The sequence below is a fragment of the Leptonotus elevatus genome, chromosome 21 (assembly GCF_054856555.1).
Source record: "Leptonotus elevatus isolate MCC_2025b chromosome 21, RoL_Lele_1.0, whole genome shotgun sequence".
Classification (NCBI taxonomy): Eukaryota; Metazoa; Chordata; class Actinopteri; order Syngnathiformes; family Syngnathidae; genus Leptonotus; species Leptonotus elevatus.
In genome coordinates, this window is record NC_141259.1 from 9328228 (window position 1) to 9349166 (window position 20939).

A 20939-nucleotide genomic window follows, 5' to 3' on the forward strand; every position below is an offset into this window, starting at 1 on the left:
AGCCGCGAGGTCGCCATATTGTTCCTCCCAAAAAACGTTTCTTCGCTTACGATCCTATACTTTAACAGTACCGAAATTGGGGAACATTTGAGACAGCACTTAGTGGAAACAGCATGATTTGTAATGTTTTAAAATTGTTAAACATAAACAAGAAGACTTCGGACATTTTACAACTTGTCTTACATGTATCAATTTATATGCTTAATGATGTTTACAGGAGGATTTTTTTTTTTTTAAGAATTATAACTAATTCAATAAAAGATGCCACTTGTTAATTTTTATAATTTACTTGTTGAAAAATAGTGGCCACCCCGGCCCTATACTAACTGCCTACGAGCTCTATATGTCTAATCTGTACGTATACCGTATAGTTAGTACAGTAGTCTGTTCGCGAGATGGGAGGAGCAAGATGGCCGCCATATCGCTTCAACGGCTTGCACGGGCGTGTATGGGCTATCGGCTATCCAGTCAGATCAGTGATGGGTATCCATTGAAGGAGATCATATGCTGAAAGTTGATTAAGTCCGGCCATACATTTTTGTGAAGGTTAGACTTTTTTTTGTATTTTTAATAGAAGTTTACGATCGCGTATGATCAGTTTAGTCTTCAAGAACACGCAGGCACATGGAATTGAATACTTTTCTCAATAGCTCTAAATGACGTCATTTTCTTTGTCATAACCTTACATCATTCGCCGTCACAGACTTCGAGGCTTTATGTCATCGTTTAACATTCAACAAGCTCACTGTCAGGCTGCTTGCTACATTTTTCTATTAGGAATACATTCATTACAACAGTCAATAAAATGTTTGTTCCCAAACACACCAAGCATCTTTCCTCACCTTTCAGGCATCTCTCTATATTTTGACAGGTGATTATGTTTTGTCCATTTGAATTCCAAGCCCAAACCTCAGATGCTATATAATTTGTTTTATGTGAATTTCCCACAGTGCCCGCCCTGACATCTCTGAATGAAGTTCATTAGCGCCATCTTCCAGACATCAAGCCCTTTTTGCTTGTTGCTAAATTTATTCATCTCAGGTATGAGTTACATGAAGATATTATACATTTGGGTATATTTATCTCAGCGGAAATGTCCTAACAGGTTACTCCAGGTATGCCGTTCCTTAAAAAAGCTCGACTCAACCTGACTCGCTCAACAGTATTAGATAACAAAGCGAAGAAATCCGGGCTTCGTGGAACAATATTTGCAGTCAATGGCGATAACTACACTGGCGAGTGGCTGGACAATAAGAAACATGGTGAGTTACCTTCTTTTTTTTTGTTTTTGTTTCCAAATCGTGTGGAAATATGCGACATCTTGTGATTATTCAAGGTTGGGGAACCCAAGAGTGGAAGTCGACTGGTTCGATTTACAATGGTGAGTGGAAATTTGGCAAACATGATGGATATGGCATCTTCAGTGTACTCCGACCGGACACCAAGAAGTATGTCACGCAGTATCGTGGAGAGTGGAAGAACGGAATGAAACACGTACGTATTTGTATGTATTTATTATTATTATTTATTTATTTTATAAATGTCGTGGCACTCGATGTTTACCTCATTTGCACAACAACGTGTGAACTTGATTGTCCATTGACAGTATTGCTAATGCTAACTGTAAAGCTTGATTGTGTGAATTACTTGGATTGATCTCGGTCTAATCTCTTTAAGGGACACGGCTCCTGTTTTTACGTGCATGCAACGTATGAGGGCGAGTGGAGCGAGGACAATCGCAGTGGTTGGGGAAGACTCACCTACAAATGTGGTGACCTCTATGAGGGGGAGTGGCTATGGGATAAGGAAGATGGAACAGGTGTCATTCAATTTGGTAAGTATTTTTTTTGTCTTCTAATGGGGTTGCCACGGAGGAGGCGGGACTTCCGGGTTTCACGCATCAGCGGAGCGCTGTTTCCGGTTGCTGTGTGCGACGTGTGGGGCCGCGTCCCAGTGCTTGCGCTTCTGCACTTGTGTCCCTCTGTGGCGCGTTTCCGTCGACGGGCGCGAGTGTGTAGTGTGTCTGTCTTGTATGTCAGTTGTTCGAAGCATGTCAGAGAACTGAGACGCCCTACGTGCGCGCGCGGTTGGGCGGCGCAGGAGTGGGAGAGCGAGTGTTGGAACGCGGCCAGCAATGGCCGGAAACGGCGCTCATATGTGAAACCCGGAAGTCGGAAGTCCGTGGCAACCACCCTATTCATCATGGCCAAATGTCACGAAAGATCTAACTTTTAAACTGTGTTTTTAAGCCAATGGGAACTGGTATGAAGGATCGTGGAAGGATGGCAAGAAAAATGGTCATGGAAAGTTCTACTATGCTGACAAAGGAATCATTTATGAAGGCCTTTGGGTAGATGGTGATGCAAAATGTGGGACTCTGTCTGATTATGGGAGAGAAACGGCACCATACCCCACCAAGTATCCCATTCCAAAGGTAACATTTGTGTACTCATTCTCACCCTGTCAGTGTATATATGAGCCATTATTTAAAGTTGTGTGGCTTCAAACAAAAATATCTTCTTTTTTTTTTTTAAACCCTAGGTAACACTAATGGACATGCAAATGGTGTTAGCGGAAGCCGAATCCGTATACGTGGAAGAAAGTTGATGCGAAACAAGAGGAAACCGTTTTGAATGAACTCGCTCCAGCCAAGTTACTTTTCTGGGTGAATACACAATCATTTTAGTTCATGGACATGGCCATTGCACCAACAAGAACTGAAAAAATGTAGGATTATGCATGTGGCCTTTTGTAGCAATATTGTGTTATCTGGAATGACTTTCTGCCATTTTTGTGTGTGGGATTTTTAGCTCATGTAAAACCAAATTCTTCCCACGATGCCTGTACAAAAAAACTCTGTGCACTTTGTGAGCTATGCTTATACCGAAAAGGGAATTACCAAAAACTTTACCGTAGCTACAGTTGGAAGTATTTTACTGTCTGAAATGTACAAAGAACTTTGGGGTCCACCCCAAACAAGAATCTTGTCCAGAGACTTGTCTCATTCACATCTTTAATCAATAAATGTCTTAATAATGCATATATTTGTGGAGACTGGGGTCAAGTTGTAGTTTACAATTTAAAACATTTCACAAATTAATTCATGTTAAAAATTAGATAGCTCTTAATATGAAAACAAAAATTCACTGAGCTGTCACCAAATCCAATTATGCCATCTAGTGGCAGAAATATGACCAACACAAATTAATATCACACTTGTTTTTTACAGTACAGTACATCTTTTTAATTTGATGAATTATGAAATTAGTGTATCAATGACAAGATGCAGCCATATTTCTGTTTAACATTTCCCCCCAACTTTTGTTGGTATGAAAACTTAGGGGGAAACATTGTACTTTTTATTGTATATTTAGAACAGATTAAAAATTTGCGATTCATTACAGTTAAAAACAATTATCGCCTGACACCCCATATATTTGTTTAACATTTTTTCCCACTTTTGTGTTAACAAAAGTATGAAAACTTAGGGGGGTAAATGTACATTTAGAACAGCTATAAAATGCGATTAATCGTGAGTTATTGAAGTTGTGCGATTAATTACGGTTAAAATGTTAGCGCAAACCAGCCCCTTTTTCTGTTAAAAATGTTTTCCTCTTTTGTGTTAACAAAAGTATTAAAAAAAAAAAAACGTAGGGAAAATAGAACTGATATAAAATTTGTGATTAATCGTGAGTTAACTATTGAAGTCATGTGATTAAATACGGTAAAAAAAAAAAAAATCACCTGTCACCCCAACATTATTTCCCCCACTTTTGTGTTGAGTTTGAAAACTTAGGGGGGAAATTTACATTTTATTGTACATTCAGAACAGATTTAAAATGAGCAAAAAATCATGAGTTAACTATTGAACTCATGCGATTAATTACGTTTTTTTTTTTTTTAAATCACCTGACACCCCTAATTTTAAGCATGTTTTTCACTCCAAGGAACGCCTTACACGTGAATAATTTCAGAAACATTCAGAAAACTTTATTCCTCCCCGTGCGACAATTAATTGAGCAGAGTGGCCGTCATTGACACAAGTTTACAAAGCATTTTCAATTCCGTTGTACCTGTTCCGATGACAATAAAAGACGTTAAAAAATAAACCCATACATTTCATCTATATTCTATACTACTCGTCTTCATTAGAGCTGCTGGCTTCGGGTTGACGGAGGGATCCATCAGACCATCAAGAATGACATAATATGCTTAAAACTGTAAAAAGAGAATCGGGATCGGTTCCGCTTTCTCGGCAGGTCCTTCCAGGTCACCTGCGTTGGGAGTAGAACCTTAGGTTGTCATCGTACTCATCGAGAATGAAGAACAGTTGGGGAGAGGACAAAGTCCTGTGAGGACGCAGTAAGAAGGTTCAGGCAGTTTGTTGTTGATCCGGGCTTTCTGAATCAGGAAGTCCAGAATCCAGGGATCGAGATGATAATCCAGTTGAGATTTTTTTGTGGAGCATCACGGGGTGACGGTGTGTTGCTAGGCAACAGTCAACCTGTACTGCAGAGACACTTGTGGCGTGTGCTTCTACAACAGTATGGAAAGCATTCTATATACTTCAAAACATTTATACACATGTATATCCTCACAAAACTATTCCCAGCGGTTAAATGCAAAATGTAAGATTATGATTCTCCACGTTTCTATTCTGGTACAATATGAGCTTGTGACAGGAGAGAGCAGGTATTGAAAGAAGATCAGCCTGCCCCAAGTATTCTTCAGCAAGATATGAACTAGTTGTGTCAATAAGATGATCAACAATAAATAAATTCAATGGAATTTACAATCTATGCAGCCATTTTAGCAACCTTATTAAGCGCTGTTATGATGACACATTTCTTTCCTGGTTTGTATCTCTTCCTTCAGAGCCTTATTCTGACTTTCAAGATTTGCCACGTGTTCTTCCAAGCCTTGCACGTACGCCTTTCTCCTCCTCCTATATTCCCGAGCAGCTTCCCTGCAAACATATCCAATGTTTAGGCAACTCAAGTTTGATGTGGACTTCGTGACTCATTTAGCAATTTATCCCCTTTGTGACCTTTCAGATTTGCAGCTGCCAAAAAAGTGTTCCACCCTGAATCCACAATGTGCAGTTCTGGACTAAAGTCGCCTATGAGTCAAGCTTTGTGAAACGCGATGATCTGGATGGGGGCTGATCATGTATGTAGAAAATGACTTTTAGAATAATTGCGACTTCCCGTCTACCTGTTTTTCATCAAGCTACGTTCTGACTGGTGACGAGGACCTCTGCCTTGTGCCAGACCTTGTGGGAGGATGGAGTTGACATATTGTAGCTGCGTGGCTGTCATGTCACCTGCGAAATCAGCACAGATTAAAAAAAAAAAACTAATTTAATGCTTATTTCTTTAACTCATTCACTGCCATTGACGGCTATAGACGTCAAAAAATTCTAACTATTTCTATTAGTTTTCCACTTTTCCACTTTTGTTAATAAGAGTATGAAAACCTATTTAAAAAAAATTGAGCATTTAGAACAGATATAACATTTGTGATGAATTATTGAAGTCATGTGATTAAATACAATAAAAAAAATAATAATCGCCTAAAAAATAAAATTAAAGATTATTAAAAATTAGAGGCGTCAGGCTCACGATTAATCACAAATTTTATATCTGTTCTAAATGTACAATGAAAAAAAAATCTAGGTTTTCACACTCTTGTTAAAAAAATTGGAAAAAATGTGTTAAACGAATAGAAATAGTTCAAAATAATTTTGGACGTCAATGGCAGTGAATGAGTTAAGATGGATCAAGTCAGTTGCAAGTTGGACTCTCCAAGGCAGGTCCAGTAACCTTATTTATGCAGTAGAAGACATCAGGCACTGATCTCTCGCACTTAATGCTATGCCATCATTTGCTGAATCAATGTTGCTTAATAAGTGTCATGAAAGCAATTTAGTATTTGTACCTGTAAGTTGTTGAGCAAATTGCATCTGCAGGATATCTTGCCACTCAGTGCAGTACGAAATGGGGGGAGATTGTGTTGGTTGTATACTTGGCATAACCATTTTCGCTTCCTCATTCTGATAACTGAAAGGACCTTTAAAATGAAAGAAATTTTTCAACAAGTTAGCCTCGTTTCTTGTCATTTCACCTCACTGTGTAGCAGCGAGCACCATTTATAGATTCCCAACCCTCATGATAATTGATAACAGCAATTACCTTGTATTGAAGGGAAGTAGTTATTTGCATCACTCCACGCGTTTTGATAGTAGCCAAAGGCGCTGGATTCAGGAGCAAGCATCTGCGAGCCGATCGTTGTCATCGCCGTCAGCGTGTCCGTCCCCTCGATATTTCAAGTGTGAGGCTGAGAAGTCAAATGGCAAAAACAATAAGGCGGCGTTCCCAAGAAAGCGCCAATAACTACACTTGCTTGAAAATGCCTTGATAGTCTCGCCCCTAGAACTAGTTCAAGAACACCCTGTGCTGGATTGTGAGCAAAGCAGCCCCAGAACGTAACTGACCCTGCCCTGCTCGCTGTTTGTTTCAAGTAGATAGCGTTCTTTTGTTGGTACAAGGGACCAAAACAATGGCACCCTTTTGTTAAATCATGGATGAAAAAAAAAAAAAAAAATCACTCAAATCTAAAACCAAGATCGCAATTTTTGACTTGCGACGTAAACTCGGAATTGTCCGTTAGTCGGGCGAAGGCAGCTTGTCGTGGCTTGTTTTTGACCTTTAACCTCTTATAGTTAAGGGATTATACAAAAGCTGGCTTGACCTGACTTTTCAGTGTTGCAAAAGGCCTTTTATTTTGAAGGCTGATCTTTGCCATGCCAGGGTCACGTTGTGCTTTTGAATACGAGTGTATGAACTTCTTGTTGTGTTGTAAGTTGAACACTCTTTAGAGTCTAAGAAGTCGATCGGTTTGCCCTCCTACTTTTGAAAGCGCAAATTGGGCGGCCCTGTAGATAAAACTACAAGAAGAAAATGAATAAGAAAATGATTCATAATAATTAATTATAATAGTTATTTATTTTATTATTAGTAAATAATAAATGTGCTTTTGTATTCTTTTTATCAACAAAAAAACCCCAACATTTTAATATGTACATAATTAAAATAAATATTGTAACCAAGTATTTATTTCCCCTAATGACATGAAAAAAATAAAATAGATTTAAAAAAAGCCGGTTTGACAGTCAGTCTGAGTTTATATGATTTAAAAACGCAATGTGGAACTGCATCATATACATGTTTTGATATAACATTAGGTGAACAAAGCAAGAATGCCAACACAGCCATCTGTTGTAACTTCCATTGTAGAATATGAACAAAAAGAATAATAATTTGACAATTGCCCCACACTTTGATTTGAAATAACTGCTGAAACAAAATCAATACGACTCCCGCGTAATCGTGATACTCACATGTGTCCTTTTCCCCTTTGTGCGTAAAAGTTTAAATGATCTTGTCGCTAAAAAGCGAAATGCATACAACATCGACCAGTCTTCCTTTCAACCCGGACTGTTTATTGTGTTAAAGAGGTTTTTTTCACCTCTTATAAAATGTGCTAGTTTTTTTATCATCTGTTATAAAATAATCCGAAAAATAGTGCCCCCAGAGGCGCTCGAGGGTAGTGCAGGCATTTAAATGACTTATACGTGGAGGTTTTAATACCTTGGACGTAATTATTTTGGCTTACTCGTAAATTTTCGACCTGTAAAGCATACATTATTTTTAAATCTCGCTTTAAGCCTTAAAACGTTTTTATTTATTTTTTACGCCTTGTAGTAAAGAACGTTTAGGGAGATGCCATTCTGTCCATACTGTAGCCATTTTTACTGTGTATATACTCCCTACCAATGTTTAAAATAGACCACTTGAATTTGAGTGTCTTTGTTTGACGGGTGGAATCGTTCCTCCGTCTCATCCCGCATGTGACAATAAAAATTGTAGGCGTGTTGCACTTGTTTATATATTTGTCATGTGTTTTGTGACCTTTTGTCTACTCTTTTCATCCAGCTGCTGAACAAGCACACGAACGCACACTACTTTTGTGACTGTTGTCGCTTTGATTTTTACACACACACAGTTGGACTTTTAAGCATGGTAGGTTCTCCAGGTTGCCTCCTGTCCTGTCCCGTCCTGTCCCGTCCTGTTCCTTCTCCACCCTGCAGCAGCAGGAACAACAACAACAAAGAGTATATAGGAACTTGTATGTCATTATCTTATTTCATTGATGTTCCTACTTGCAGGTTACCCAGATTAATACTTTCACCCGGTGGTTCTTTGCGCCTCTTGGGCCGTCCCACTCCACTGCCGCGTTTGTGAAAATTCATATGTATACTTATTTTTTCTTTTTCTAACAAGATGACTTGTCAAGTCTAGTAGTTAAAGTCAAAATAGAGTTGCAATGTTGCATCAAGTCAAATTACTCTTGTGGATAATAGTATTATTTTATATTATTTGAATCTATGTTTGAGTATTAATTTGACGAGTTAATTTGTTCTCGATACCTGAAAACAATATTTATATTTAGTAACTATTTTACAGATAATTTCAATGTAAACGTACGTAACACGGGCTGTCATTACGCAAAATTGACAGCTGAGGGCAGTCGTACGCGTTTTCGTCTTTAAACGACGCTAATTTGTCAGCGAAGAAAGTTGCCCTAGTAACGTCAACAAACTCGAGGGTATCACGCAAAGAGATGTTTTGCTAGCTCTGGGAAAATTCCCCAAACAAACGACACCCACAAGTGAAATATTGGTGAAAAGGACAAACCGGCGTTAAAGGTATTTTATTGTTTAATGTTTTCGGAAAAAAAAATATGTCACCGATATAACGGTGCAATCTTTTAGTGGCTTGGTGCTAAATTCTCACAAAGTGAATGCTGAAGCGATATAAAAACATGCTCAGAGTGGTCATATTTTTCGATGCAGAACACAAATGCATTCGGTCTCCCTAAGTGATGCTTAGGACGTGCGAGGTCTTAGCTTTAGCTGTGTTAGCCGCGTTAGCATGCTAAACTTCTACTGTGAACGGATAGCACAGCAAAACACCGAAAATTTGAAGTTGTGCACCGGTTCACATGAAACTAATCAGCGTTTGCATTGACGGAAATATATATTTTTTTACTTAAAACAAATAAACGCACGCTAGCTGAATACTATTTAGAGCTAATCATGTCAAAGTTAATGTACAGTATAGTATATTCATTTGTTATCATAGAAAGTATTGGCAACCAAAAATATTGATTTATGTATTTTGAAAATCCCCTGGCTGGCCTCATTAGGTTTTGACTAACCATAAATCAGCCAGTTAGCCATCATTCGGTAGTTTGCTTAACTGTATTATTATTATTACCCACACACTCGCTGTGATGCAACAACCACAAACATACAATATGCAATCTTTCCAGGTTAGGGCACTATGGCGAGTCAGCGGCCTCCCTCCAGTATGGGTCGGCCTATGAGCCGTACTGGATCGGCGGTACCAGGAAGTGGAAGACCTTTAACAGCTGTTCGACCTCCTCCCACAGCCATACGCATACCGACTGGGGTACCACAATAGCTATGATTTGTTCTTTCTCTAAATGCACATCTTTTTTCTTTTTTTTGTTAAATAGTGTTTCTTTTACTTTATGGTTTGTTTAGATGGTTCCAGGTACAGGTGTTCATCCTGGCGTGAGGTCTCTCATGACCACTCCTGGAGTTCTGTCGGCACAGATCAAAGTGACTGATAGGCCTGTGACTCAACAGGGCCTCAGTGGTATGAAGACTGGGTTGAAGGGTAAGCACAAGTTCACTGCCCATTCTACCTGTGCATACATTCCTATAGTATATATATATATATATATTTTTTTGGTCTAATGTAATGAATAATCTTTCTTAATTTTCTTTCACCATTGTGTCATATCCACCCCCGCGAAGGACCTCAGAGACAAATTCTGGACAAGTCTTATTACCTGGGTCTTCTCAGGTAACAAGGACCCTCGGCCACAAATTGTCAAGACATGAACTAAACCTGTGGAAGCCAAAAGAAAAATGTAGACCTTTTTGTTAGGAGTAAGATCAACGAGTTGACGACAGAAATCGGCAAACTCCACAAAGAGATCGACACCTTCAACCAGGAGAACTCTGTCTATCTGTCTTATGAAAAGAGGTCAGCGGATATTCTCGGCAGACGTGATTGAGTTGTTGTAGTTGATTTTTTTTTTTTAAATGTCATGTTCTCCCTCTTTTTTTTTTTTTTTTTAGAGCTGAAAGTCTTGCTGCAGAAATCCGCGATCTGCAGGGCCAGCTTGCCGACTACAACATGGTAAGCCTTCAATATCCTACACGTGTCCTCCTGAAACAGAGCCATCAGAGTTTTCTTTATTCCTGCCATTTTTGTGCTTTTAGTTGATGGACAAACTCAACACCAACTCAGACATGGAGGAAATGATCAACGACTACAACAGCGTAAGTGCACATCGTAAACGGTCCCAATAAATGATCCAGATCAAACGACTCAAAAAGAAGGAGCAATTGTGATCTCATGTCACTTCCTTTCCTCCAATCAGCTGAAAGCCCAGAACGACCGCGAGGCCGAAAGCATCGACAGCATCTTCATTGAGCGAAGAGAGTACGTATTTTGTAAGAGTTTGAACCCTCACGTGTCCATTTGAAGGAAAATCTGTGAGGAGAAAACGGACATTTCGGCTGGTTGTGCTAATTAGGAGTGTGCTCAAAAAATTGATAGGATGCCCTTTTCACTATGGAGGACCAAAACTGCCCAAATGAAAAATAAATAAATGACTAAATAAATAAATAAAAGTGGGGGGAAAAACGGATATAGGAATAAAATTTATATATATATATATCTTTTGAATATAATTGTATTTATATATATATATATATCTGCAACAGCAGAGTCCAATCCTAGACATGCTTAGGACCGCCCCCTCATTTGAATAAAATTTTGAGCTGACAGCGTCTGCTCCATGAAATAAATAAATGTGAGAGCAGAGCGTTTTTATTTATTGATTGATATTTAATTATATTTATATATTTATTTTGACATTTATTTTTATGTTTATTTTTGTATTTATTTGTACTTTCATTTTTTTATTTAGATTTTTTTTTTTTTTACCATTTATATATATTTTTTTGTATTTAATTTTTTAGATTTTTTTTTTATATCCGATTTTATTTTCAGTTTTATTCATTTATCTATTTATTTAGTCATTCATTTATTTGTAATTTTGGCAGTTTTGGTCCTCCATACTTTACAATACACGTATCGATACGGCAAGTTCAGAATCGATATTACACATTCATTCATAAAGTTTCCCGGCGCGTCTCTGAAAGCTGCTCCTCACATTTGAACCAGGCACGGCTGCCGGTAAACAGGAAGCGCCGCTAACTTTACAAGAAGGCATTTTTGCCATCCAGCGTAATAAAAATATCATTTGCGTATACATTTCAGTTATTCGTCTGCCTTGATGTACGGATCCTCAAAATAGTGCCCATCGTCTTCCCCCTCAAAGTGCTCAAAGGTGAACGTCCGCTGGTTCGTGCATCTCCCCGTCTCTGAGTAGACACTTGAGGCAGCGCGGCCATCTTGGTTCTCCTCTTGCCGCAGTCGTCTGTGTCTGTAATTGTGGAAGAGCCGATACAAGGAGGGGCCTTTGATAGCGCATACGATCAGCGTGGATGTGGTCAGTGCCAAGACTGCAACACACGCTGCGAACCTCCAAGCGTTCCCGGACACGGGTTCTAATTTCGGTTAAAGACGGTCTTTGTTAGACTTTTTTTTTTTTCAAGCATATTTCATATAAAATTGTATTTCTCCTACCGCTGTTGTCTGGGCTGGTGGTTAGCATAAATTTGGGCAAAGTGGACGGCCCCTTTGGCTGTTGAGAGTGCCTGGTTGTGCCACGTGGTGAGTTTTGGGGGTCCGCCGTCGACGAGGGCGGTGATGTTGGGTAGCACTTAGCGATGACTTCCAAAAGATCCGTTCCAGCCTGTTGCTTTGGTGACGCACATTTTGTATTTGTTCCTTCTGTGGATGCAAACATGACAAGGATCCCAGTCATTATCGACTTAGATTAGATTAGGAAAAATAGTATCTGAGAAACTCGGGGCACTCATTTGCGAACCGTCAGGCTTCCGCTTCTCTTTTTTCCAGTTTAAGCAATGCAAATGATTACCAATGGCAACTTTTGCTGCTCTCATCTCTTCCATGCCGCTCAGCAGTTGGCAGGAGCAATTCCACGGGTTCCCTTGCAGGTCCACCACCTAAAGAGGCCAGAGTAGACGATGCGACATGAATGCTAAGCTGCTTTCAACGGCGAGAGTTCAGATGGTAAAACAACAAAGCCCATGCCTGGTTGAAAAATGTCTCGTAGGGATCCAAGTATATGATTTGGTTTACCTGTAGATGATTAAGCTTGCTGAATAGCTGTGCGGGAAGACTTGTCAGCAGGTTGTTGGACAGTTTCAGTACCGTGAGCGCGTTGAGGCCATAGAAAGACTCTGGTACGAGGCTGTGATAAAACCCAAATGTACAGTAAGAAACGAATAAAAGCATCTCAATCAACTCAGATTTTTTTTTTTTAAATAATCGTAACGTTAACATTTTTTTTACGACATATACGTATAATGAGCCCAAATTTGGCTCACTATTGGAAGTGGGATATGTAAGTCATTTCTGAATTTTTTTTTTTACTTGCGACCACTCAAAATGTTCAGCGGTATCAGACCGAGTCACTGTTACTGCGTCCACACACACACACACACTCACAGGCCTGAGCTCTCGATCCCAACCGTGTGTTCTTGTTTTGGTCAAAGAATGGGGACATAGGAAGCATATAAATCAGCTCAACCAAAAATGATGAATTAGCTCTCTGGTGTATTAAGGCTTTTATGACTCTAAAGTCACATTTTTTCTTTTCTACGTTTAGTTGATGCCCCAGAGAAAGGGATACATTAGGTAATCGCGGGAAACGCACTATAACACATCAGGGTACAGTGCATCAAAAAACATGAACAATTATCATTTATAATGGGAGTCAATGGGCCAAAATGTGTACACTTTTACATGTGTACAATCATTTGTTTCCCACATATAATAATGACAATAATAATTTTGAAATTTTGGACGGTGCCATTTTGAACTTCAACATGCAATTTCAGATCACTCACTGATTTTTTTTTTTTTTCATATGCTTTATATTTGATATTAATATGAATACAAAGCAAAAATCTGACATTTTCCTTGCGGGGGTTAATTAAATGTACCTGCTGATTTGGTTCCCGGCGAGCGACAGCACGCTGAGGTGTGGTACAACAGAAAAGTACCTCGCTGGTATTTGGGTCACCTGGTTAGCATCCAGGTGGAGCTCCACTAGTTGGGGGTAACTGGCCAGGGATAGTCTGTCCTCGTTGGACAGAGTAATCTGATTCCTTTCGATTACAAGACTAGTAACAGATGTGCTGCTGCTGCTGTTGCTCGGAGGGATAGCTTTCAGAAACGTGTTGGTTAAGTTCTGCACCTGCCACAGAAAGCGTGAATGGATGGTTAGAGGACAAGCTTGGAGTGCGAAATGTGGTCATTGAACAAAAATAAAAGATATTCTTACGTGTATATATTCCACGGCAACCGCAGCATTGTTATTCGTTGTAAACATTGCGACAAAAGACACCAACCAAAGCAGGTGGGGGGGAAATGGCTGGCCCATAATCCACCCTCGGAAGGGAACAAAACAAATATTTCTTGTATTATTATTATTTAATTCTTTAGATGAGTAACTGAAGGATTACTTGTGGCAATCTCAATAGTATTAAATACATACTTTTTGTCCCGTTCAGCAGTACGATGATGAGCACGCGCGTCAACCTTGGTGCAGCCAGCACAGCAAAAGACCTTTGCCCCTTGTTGTAAACTCTGAAAGCTCGCATGACACATTTTACTGTACTCAACAGTTGTGTGAGGAAGTCGGTCTTTCATTGCACATTTCCTCGTTCTTGTCACAACCTTCCATACCTCGATACAAGACCGTATACAGTCAGAATAAAATAAAATAAAAAGGATTGATATTCTCGCCTGTGAACACAACCCTTGAAAGTAATACATTTGATCTGTAATCGGTATCATTAAGTTAAAAATGTGAACAACTTTAAATGTACTACCCGGATGATGCTTGTTGCGAAAGAGTTCAACCTTGGTCTCGTCAGACCGTAGCATATTTTCCCTCATGGAGACGTGACTATTTTATCATGTGTAAGGAAATGCTTGCACCAAAAGTTTAGCATGAACTATACTAAAACAAATATATATTTGAGCTTCTCAGTCAAAAATTTTGATCTTTGTAACGGCGGCCATTTTTATTACCACATTTCGGTGGGGGTTCCCAAATGTTCTTTCTGCAGAAGGGAGGACGCCATCAGGGCCATTGAAGAAGAAATCAAGAAGGAAAGACGCGTTGCCGAGGAGATCGTCCAAGCTATGCCGGCTCCAAAGCAGGAGAAATATTTCACCATGACGAGAGCCAATGAGGAACTGCTGCAGGTATTTATTTATTTGTATTTCTCTTTATCAACGCAATGTAGAATTTACAGAAGACTTCTTTCTTTTTTAAATGTGCCAGCGGTTGTGTATGTTGGTGTCATAGTGAAAATAAGATTGTTACTAAATACTTCCTTACTTTCATTTAGGGTCAGATTAATTCTTAGTTCTATTTGAACTCATTCACTGCCATTGACGCCTATTCATTTGAACTATTTCTATTAGTTTAACATTTTTTTCTTACTTTTGTTGACAAGAGTATGAAAACCTAGATATTTTTATTGCACATTTAGAACAGATAAAAAAAAAATATTAATCGTGAGTTAACTAGTGAAGTCATGCGATTAATTACAATAAAACATTTTAATCACCTGACGCCCCTAATTTTTAATAATCTTTTTTTTTTATCGTGAGTTAACTAGTAAAGTCATGCAATTAATTACAATTACCTAATTAACTCTTTGACTGCCATAAACGTTATAAAACGTTTAGCATAAACCTAGGGAAGGGCGCCGAGGACGTTAAAAGACGTCCCCTATGTTTTTTTTTTTTTTTTTTCAAAAACGGGTGCAGGAAAGCCTTGGGCAGCTGTGCTGAAAGAATCAGGCTGATCTGATTAGTCAAAGACTCGTTTTGGCCCCTAGAGGGCAGCGATGACTCTCTTTGCACAAGGTTGGATGGGCCGCCCACCGTGGGCGTCAGTAGAAGACGTGAGGCGGAGCTAGAGTGTTGAGGAGACAATGGCTGATCCAAGCCACAATGGCTTGACCAAGCAACCGGTTACAAGCAGCTCAGCTTGAGCATTTTTTTCAAAGACGGAAAGCATCAATCAATACTAAAAAGCGCATTGATGTCAACGATGATGATGACAACGAGCTCTACGCCAAAGTTGGAAGCCTGGACGTGTTTACGATCACGTTGTAAGCCTCACCGGCTACGCGCGGCTAGCGCTGCTAAGGCCGGAAAACGCGCACAATAGCCGGCCGGGTACTTCTGCACAAGCGGACATTCGATCGGGCGATGGAGAGTTGGCATCGACCAATGCAGATTGATGTCAACGATGATGATGACAACGAGCTCTACGCCAAAGTTGGAAGCCTGGACGTGTTTACGATCACGTTGTAAGCCTCACCGGCTACGCGCGGCTAGCGCGGCTAGCGCGGCTAGCGCTGCTAAGGCCGGAAAACGCGCACAATAGCCGGCCGGGTACTTCTGCACAAGCGGACATTCGATCGGGCGATGGAGAGTTGGCATCGACCAATGCAGATTGATGATGATGATGATGATGATGACTGCGAGTTTGACGCCAAAGTTGGAAGCCTGGACGTGTTTACGATCACGTTGTAAGCCTCACCGGCTACGCGCGGCTAGCGCGGCTAGCGCTGCTAAGGCCGGAAAACGCGGAGCTGCACAAGCGGACATTCGATCGGACAATGAAGAGTACCCCGAGTCCAATGCATATTCATCGGAGGAGCGGGTACAGTCTGATCACGGAGAAGACACTGTTTCTGGACTACGATGCCACCATGAATGGACTGGATAAAATGGATCATGCAAATGCTGTTGCGTCTTCTTGCACGCAGGAGAGTGTTACACAAAGAAAAACTGTCGTTGAAACATCCACATATTTGTAAATAGCACCACAGTTGCACACATTTGTAAATAGTTTGCCAAATTGTTGTCAAATTGTTACACTGTTGAATGTAAATAAACGTATTTTGCTATCAAAAAACACTTTTTCATTCTTGGTGGTAGTGTTTTATAGAAGTAAAGCACTATTTAGGTGTTTGTGGCATCATTCATGGACAAAAAGAAGTGTCAAATTCACTAGAATGCATGAAATAATATCGTTTCACTAAAAGCTTGATTTCTCCGTATTTGAGTTCAAAACAAGCGAAATCGGATGCAACTAACCATTTTCTATTGTTGATTACTAAAGAACGGAATAAGGTAGAAACAAACTCTTTTTTTCTGATGAAAGATGAAAGTCCAATCTTTCATTTGGTAGTACGTGTGTTTCCATAGTCCAAACAGAACATTTTCTGTGGACCTTGAAAATCAGTCAAAATGCTTAAATCGGCTGGCACTGGCGGCATCCCTTTTCTGAAAACGTCTGGCAGTCAAAGAGTTAAAAAAACTATTCTTAAAAAGAAAAGATTATTAAAAAATAGGGGCGTCAGGCGATTAAAATTTGTCATCGTAATTAATCGCATGACTTCACTATTTAACTCACGATTTTATATCTGTTCTAAATATATAATAAAAAAATTATATGTTTTCATACTCTTGTTGACAAAAGTGGGGGAAAAAAAGTTAAACTAATAGAAATAGTTAAAATGATTTTATTTATTTTTTTTACATCTATAGCAGTCAATGGCAGTGAATGAGTTAATATCGGGAAGGGCATAATCAGCCATTTTATGCCATTTTTGTTGTTGTGGAAAAACAGTATAGACTTAAATTTTCCGGACTTGTTCTCTCTCTTAGGAGCTGGCTCTTCTTCAAGAGGAACTGGATGCCTTGCTGACCCGGAAGGAGGAATACGAAGCGGTGAGTCGGCAAAAAACACAAGCAGTAAAAAAATCAGCGAGAAAATGAAAACAATTGGGTGTGATCGGCGAATTGAGGTTAGAAGCATGTCGGTACATGTGTGAAGTGTGTTCCATGTGTTTTTGCGTAGGAGCTGGCCCATTCGCAGATAAAACAGGAAGTGGTTCGGCTACATGAAACTTTGTCAACACTGGAGGCAAAGCGGGACAGCATGGAGGCGGAGCATAAGAAATTCAGCACGCCTCAAGAGGAGAGAGAGAAACTATTGAAACAGGTTGATTGATTATTCAGATGATGATGACAAATGCCTGATGATAATAATAAAAATGTTTTCTCCCTGACATTATACTTTGTTTTTCAGGTGAAAGAGGATAATCAGGAAATCGCCAGCATGGACAGACAGTATGTATTGATGTGGAAGCTGCTGTGCTGATATCATTTTTAATTTCCACAATTCATGTTGTGAATTATTATGTGGCGTGTACGTTCAGGCTGGTGGAGATCAGGGACAAGACGGGTCAAATTGCAGAGGAGATCCAACAGCGGGAGCAGGACTCGGAGGAAGCTCAAGGTGACATGCTGACAATGTGTAACGCATCTTAGACGTGCTTGCAAATATGCAAATAGAAACGGCGGATTGGAATATCGAGAGAACGACGTTAATGTATTTGTTGTGTACAGGGGAGTGTCAGCAGAAGTACAAGGTGCTGAAGAAGAGAGAAGAAGAAATTGATGGTAACGAAATCCTGTTACTAATATTCACATGATACAAAGCACAATTTGATCATTTGCTTTTCAGGGACACAATTTTAAAAATATATATTATTAATAATTTCTTGTAATAGAATAGTCTATCAAGTGATGCTAATTTTATATGGTACTTTTTTTTTTTTTTGGTACCTACATAATGAATTATGAAGCTCATTGTAACCTGCACTGACTGAATCGCACATTGTCAGGATTCCTGCAGGCCTTCGAGGATTTAAGGACTCAGGAGCAGAACAAGATGAGCCAGAGCCAGGAGAACACCATCTCCCTTTTGGAGCACTGCAGCAGGGTGAGTCGACAAGGAGAAAGAGATGCATAAGGGCGAGAGAGAAAACAATAGGAATGTAAGCGCAATGGGCGAAATCGTAAAGGGAAAGTAGGATGCCAATTTATTTATTTTTCATTTTAAATTATGTATTTAAAAAAAAAACAATTACAAAATTGTCATTTAAGAAAATTAATAAATCTGAAAAAGATATCCCACTTTTTCCCATTTGAATTTTTTTTTTTTACGTTTTAATAAAAATGTGTCATTTAAAAAAATATCTTAAATTTGAAAATAATCTCACTTTTTTCATTTATATTTTTAATCTTAATAAAAAAATTGTCATAAAAAAATCTTAAATTTGAAAAATAGCACTTTAAAAAATTTTTTTATTTCAATAAAAATGTGTATTTAAATCAATCTTAAATACATTTGAAAGATATCCCACCTTTTTCATTAAATTGTTTAATTTTAATAAAAATTTGTCATTTAAAAAAAATCTTAAATAATTTTGAAAACGGTAGTCCACTTTTGTCATTTTAAATATTTTTTTTGATTATAATAAAAAAAATCATTTAAAAAAATCTTAAATAAATTTGAAAAAGATATCTTAATTATTTTTTAATTTTTTTGTCTTTTTTAAATCTTAAATACATTTGAAAAATATATCCCACTTTTTCATAAAATTTTGTTTAATTTTAATAAAAATTTGTCTTTTTTAAAAAAAATCTTAAATTAATTTGAAAACGGTAGTCCACTTTGATTTCATACAATACTCTCATAAAAAATCTAATCAAAACAATACATAAGTAAAAACAATTTTTTTAGCACATACAATAAACGCATAGGTGTGTGTGTGTGTTTGTGTGTATTTAACCTCATACAGAACATGTTGCGGCTCCGTCGAGTGGATACGATCACAGCCAGCGAGCTGAGGAACATGCAGGACGTGCTGGTCTGCAAGGAGACTGAGGTGTCGCAGTCAGCCAGCACCGCCAAGGGACTGACCACTGGTCAGTGACCCCCCCCAAAAAAATACCTTACCCTTTCAGCAAAATGACATTGCATGCATTTGCTTCCCAGAGTCTCAGCGCCTGCAGCAGGACCTGGAGAAAGTGCAGCAGCTGGAGGGCAAGATCACGGGTGAGCTGAGCACCCTGAAGGAAAATGTCAAACAGATGGAGTCCGAGCTGCTCTCCTACAGGGACCTGGAAACCCTGAGACAGACGGCGGACCAGAGGAAAATGGTAGGAAGGCCCCGGCAATATTATTATATCAATAATATCCTAACCGCTATATTGATTTGTTGAATGCTGCGTTTATATCTACGCTAATTTATGTTAGCCGGTTACTGCCATTTTAAATTACGCTAGAATTAAGCTCGCAGACTTTCTTGCTCACATTAAATGGTGGGCCTGATCTGACCCAATGCCGGCCTGGAGTTTATTCTGAAATATAATTATGGTGTCGTCGTGCAGAGACTGCAGGAGGAGCGAGTTTCCCTCACACAACGGCGAGATTCATTCCAGCAACTTTTGGAGGAGATGAGCCAGAAATACGAAGCGCTGAATACCAAACTGGAAGAGAATGAGACCCATGCGCAGGTTTGTAGTAAGACAAGTCAGCACAATAGTAGACTAGACTTCATTTTTGGTCCTTCAATCTTTTGAGTAATCGTCATTTAAATTATTGCCAAATTAATTAAAAAAAATATTATTTCCCCCCATAATTAATAATAATTAATTAATTAATTATAATTAATAAATAATTGTGCTGAACTATTTTACCAACTGAATATCAAGGATTTGTACTTTCAAATCCACTCGTTTGCTAACGTTATCTTTGTTTTATTTGTAGTTGGCAAATCTGGAGAGGAAATGGCAACATTTGGAGCAGAACAACTTTGTCATGAAAGAATGTATCCTCTTCCCTAAAGCCAAGCGACACGCGTTATTTTTGCGAAGGTTTTCTTTAACGGCAGTGTCAGTCATCGCCTCAAAATCTCAGGAGAGCGACTTTGTCTCCGTTTCCAAGAACGTCTACGAACGAGTGGCTGAGTACAACAAGAGCCTCATAGACTCGCTGCAGAACATCAGGAGCTGAATTCAATACACACATCGTTTAGGTAACTACTGTACAGGGATCCCCCTTAGGCCCACTTTGTATTTTTTTTTTGAGAAAATAATGTTAATATTGAACCTGACAATTTTTTTAAGTAAACTTCTTTTTTGGTGGTCTGAAAATACATTTGTGTAAAGAAAAGGCACGTTTTTAAGCATTTATTGGTTAATCACAGTACAGGACATCTAATACCAATAAAAACGTAATCCCAATTATGCAATTTGGGCGCTTCTTGTTTCATCATCCTGACAGATGACACATCAGTTATTGGTTTATCGATTTATTTCTGTTGGGACTGAAATCAAAGGTCATTTGAATAGAGCGTTTATCCAAATCAATGTTATAAATAAAACCATTCCAGCAAAAATCCTATTCATTCTAAATATTCAAGACAACATTTTTCTCCATTTATTGCTTTTAATTGAAATGAAAACAGTTTGCATAAAATCCAAATTCTGCACTAGAAATATATCTGGCCTTCCAGTATCAAAGAGTACAGTAAACATTTCAACGGAGCGGGAAACAAGAGCAACCCTTAGCAAATGAACAGTACTATTTTTTTTTTTGTGTTATATCTATTTTTTTTTAACAACACAACACTCATGTTTCGACCCCTTCTCCTGCACAGTATATTTACACAATACTTTCCTATCACAAGTCTGACATCAGCAGTGCTTGTGGTTCAGTCTATCAAATTGGGAAGGAAGTCATTC

The 20939-nt window shown here is 38.9% G+C and overlaps 4 protein-coding genes across 8 annotated transcripts; 2 read left to right on the top strand and 2 right to left on the bottom strand.

Moving 5' to 3' along the window:
* The first annotated feature begins 765 nt into the window (after positions 1-765).
* Positions 766-9412, top strand: LOC147155767 (MORN repeat-containing protein 3-like). 2 transcript variants are annotated; one of them, XR_015091955.1, is made up of 9 exons: positions 766-871; positions 951-1041; positions 1106-1262; positions 1337-1494; positions 1678-1834; positions 2250-2434; positions 2542-2665; positions 5055-5169; positions 9394-9412. XR_015091955.1 is itself a non-coding variant. In XM_086065587.1 (7 exons), exons 3-7 carry the CDS (start codon positions 1118-1120, stop codon positions 2605-2607), a joined length of 711 nt encoding a protein of 236 aa, XP_085921713.1. In that variant the 5' UTR covers positions 766-871; positions 951-1041; positions 1106-1117; the 3' UTR covers positions 2608-3040. The 2 variants fall into 2 exon arrangements, 1 of the variants encoding a protein (XP_085921713.1); XM_086065587.1 differs by lacking the exons at positions 5055-5169; positions 9394-9412 and having other exon boundaries at positions 2542-3040.
* Positions 3965-7560, bottom strand: LOC147155768 (cAMP-responsive element modulator-like). The gene is made up of 5 exons (XM_086065588.1): positions 7400-7560; positions 6192-6336; positions 5938-6069; positions 5215-5323; positions 3965-4966 (listed from the first exon to the last, which is right to left on the bottom strand). The coding sequence occupies exons 2-5, from the start codon at positions 6292-6294 to the stop codon at positions 4822-4824; spliced, it is 489 nt and encodes a 162-aa protein (XP_085921714.1). The 5' UTR covers positions 6295-6336; positions 7400-7560; the 3' UTR covers positions 3965-4821.
* ift74 (intraflagellar transport 74) lies at positions 5054-20438 on the top strand. Of its 2 annotated transcripts, none has more exons than XM_086065583.1 (20): positions 5054-5169; positions 9394-9533; positions 9629-9764; positions 9905-9953; positions 10038-10136; positions 10232-10292; positions 10376-10435; positions 10537-10598; positions 14387-14525; positions 17010-17072; positions 17203-17346; positions 17434-17474; positions 17564-17643; positions 17754-17807; positions 18032-18129; positions 18992-19118; positions 19189-19352; positions 19584-19709; positions 19963-20023; positions 20093-20438. In XM_086065583.1, exons 2-20 carry the CDS (start codon positions 9405-9407, stop codon positions 20206-20208), a joined length of 1809 nt encoding a protein of 602 aa, XP_085921709.1. In that variant the 5' UTR covers positions 5054-5169; positions 9394-9404; the 3' UTR covers positions 20209-20438. The 2 variants fall into 2 exon arrangements, with proteins under 2 accessions (XP_085921709.1, XP_085921708.1); XM_086065582.1 differs by lacking the exon at positions 5054-5169 and adding an exon at positions 8615-8767.
* Positions 10329-18326, bottom strand: LOC147155770 (leucine-rich repeat-containing protein 19-like). Of its 3 annotated transcripts, none has more exons than XM_086065586.1 (8): positions 17977-18326; positions 13810-13901; positions 13597-13703; positions 13256-13509; positions 12390-12501; positions 12166-12253; positions 11811-12017; positions 10329-11731 (listed from the first exon to the last, which is right to left on the bottom strand). In XM_086065586.1, the coding sequence occupies exons 3-8, from the start codon at positions 13693-13695 to the stop codon at positions 11442-11444; spliced, it is 1050 nt and encodes a 349-aa protein (XP_085921712.1). In that variant the 5' UTR covers positions 13696-13703; positions 13810-13901; positions 17977-18326; the 3' UTR covers positions 10329-11441. The 3 variants fall into 3 exon arrangements, with proteins under 3 accessions (XP_085921712.1, XP_085921711.1, XP_085921710.1); XM_086065585.1 differs by lacking the exon at positions 17977-18326 and adding an exon at positions 14349-16629; XM_086065584.1 differs by lacking the exon at positions 17977-18326 and having other exon boundaries at positions 13810-16630.
* Positions 20439-20939: the final 501 nt, after the last annotated feature.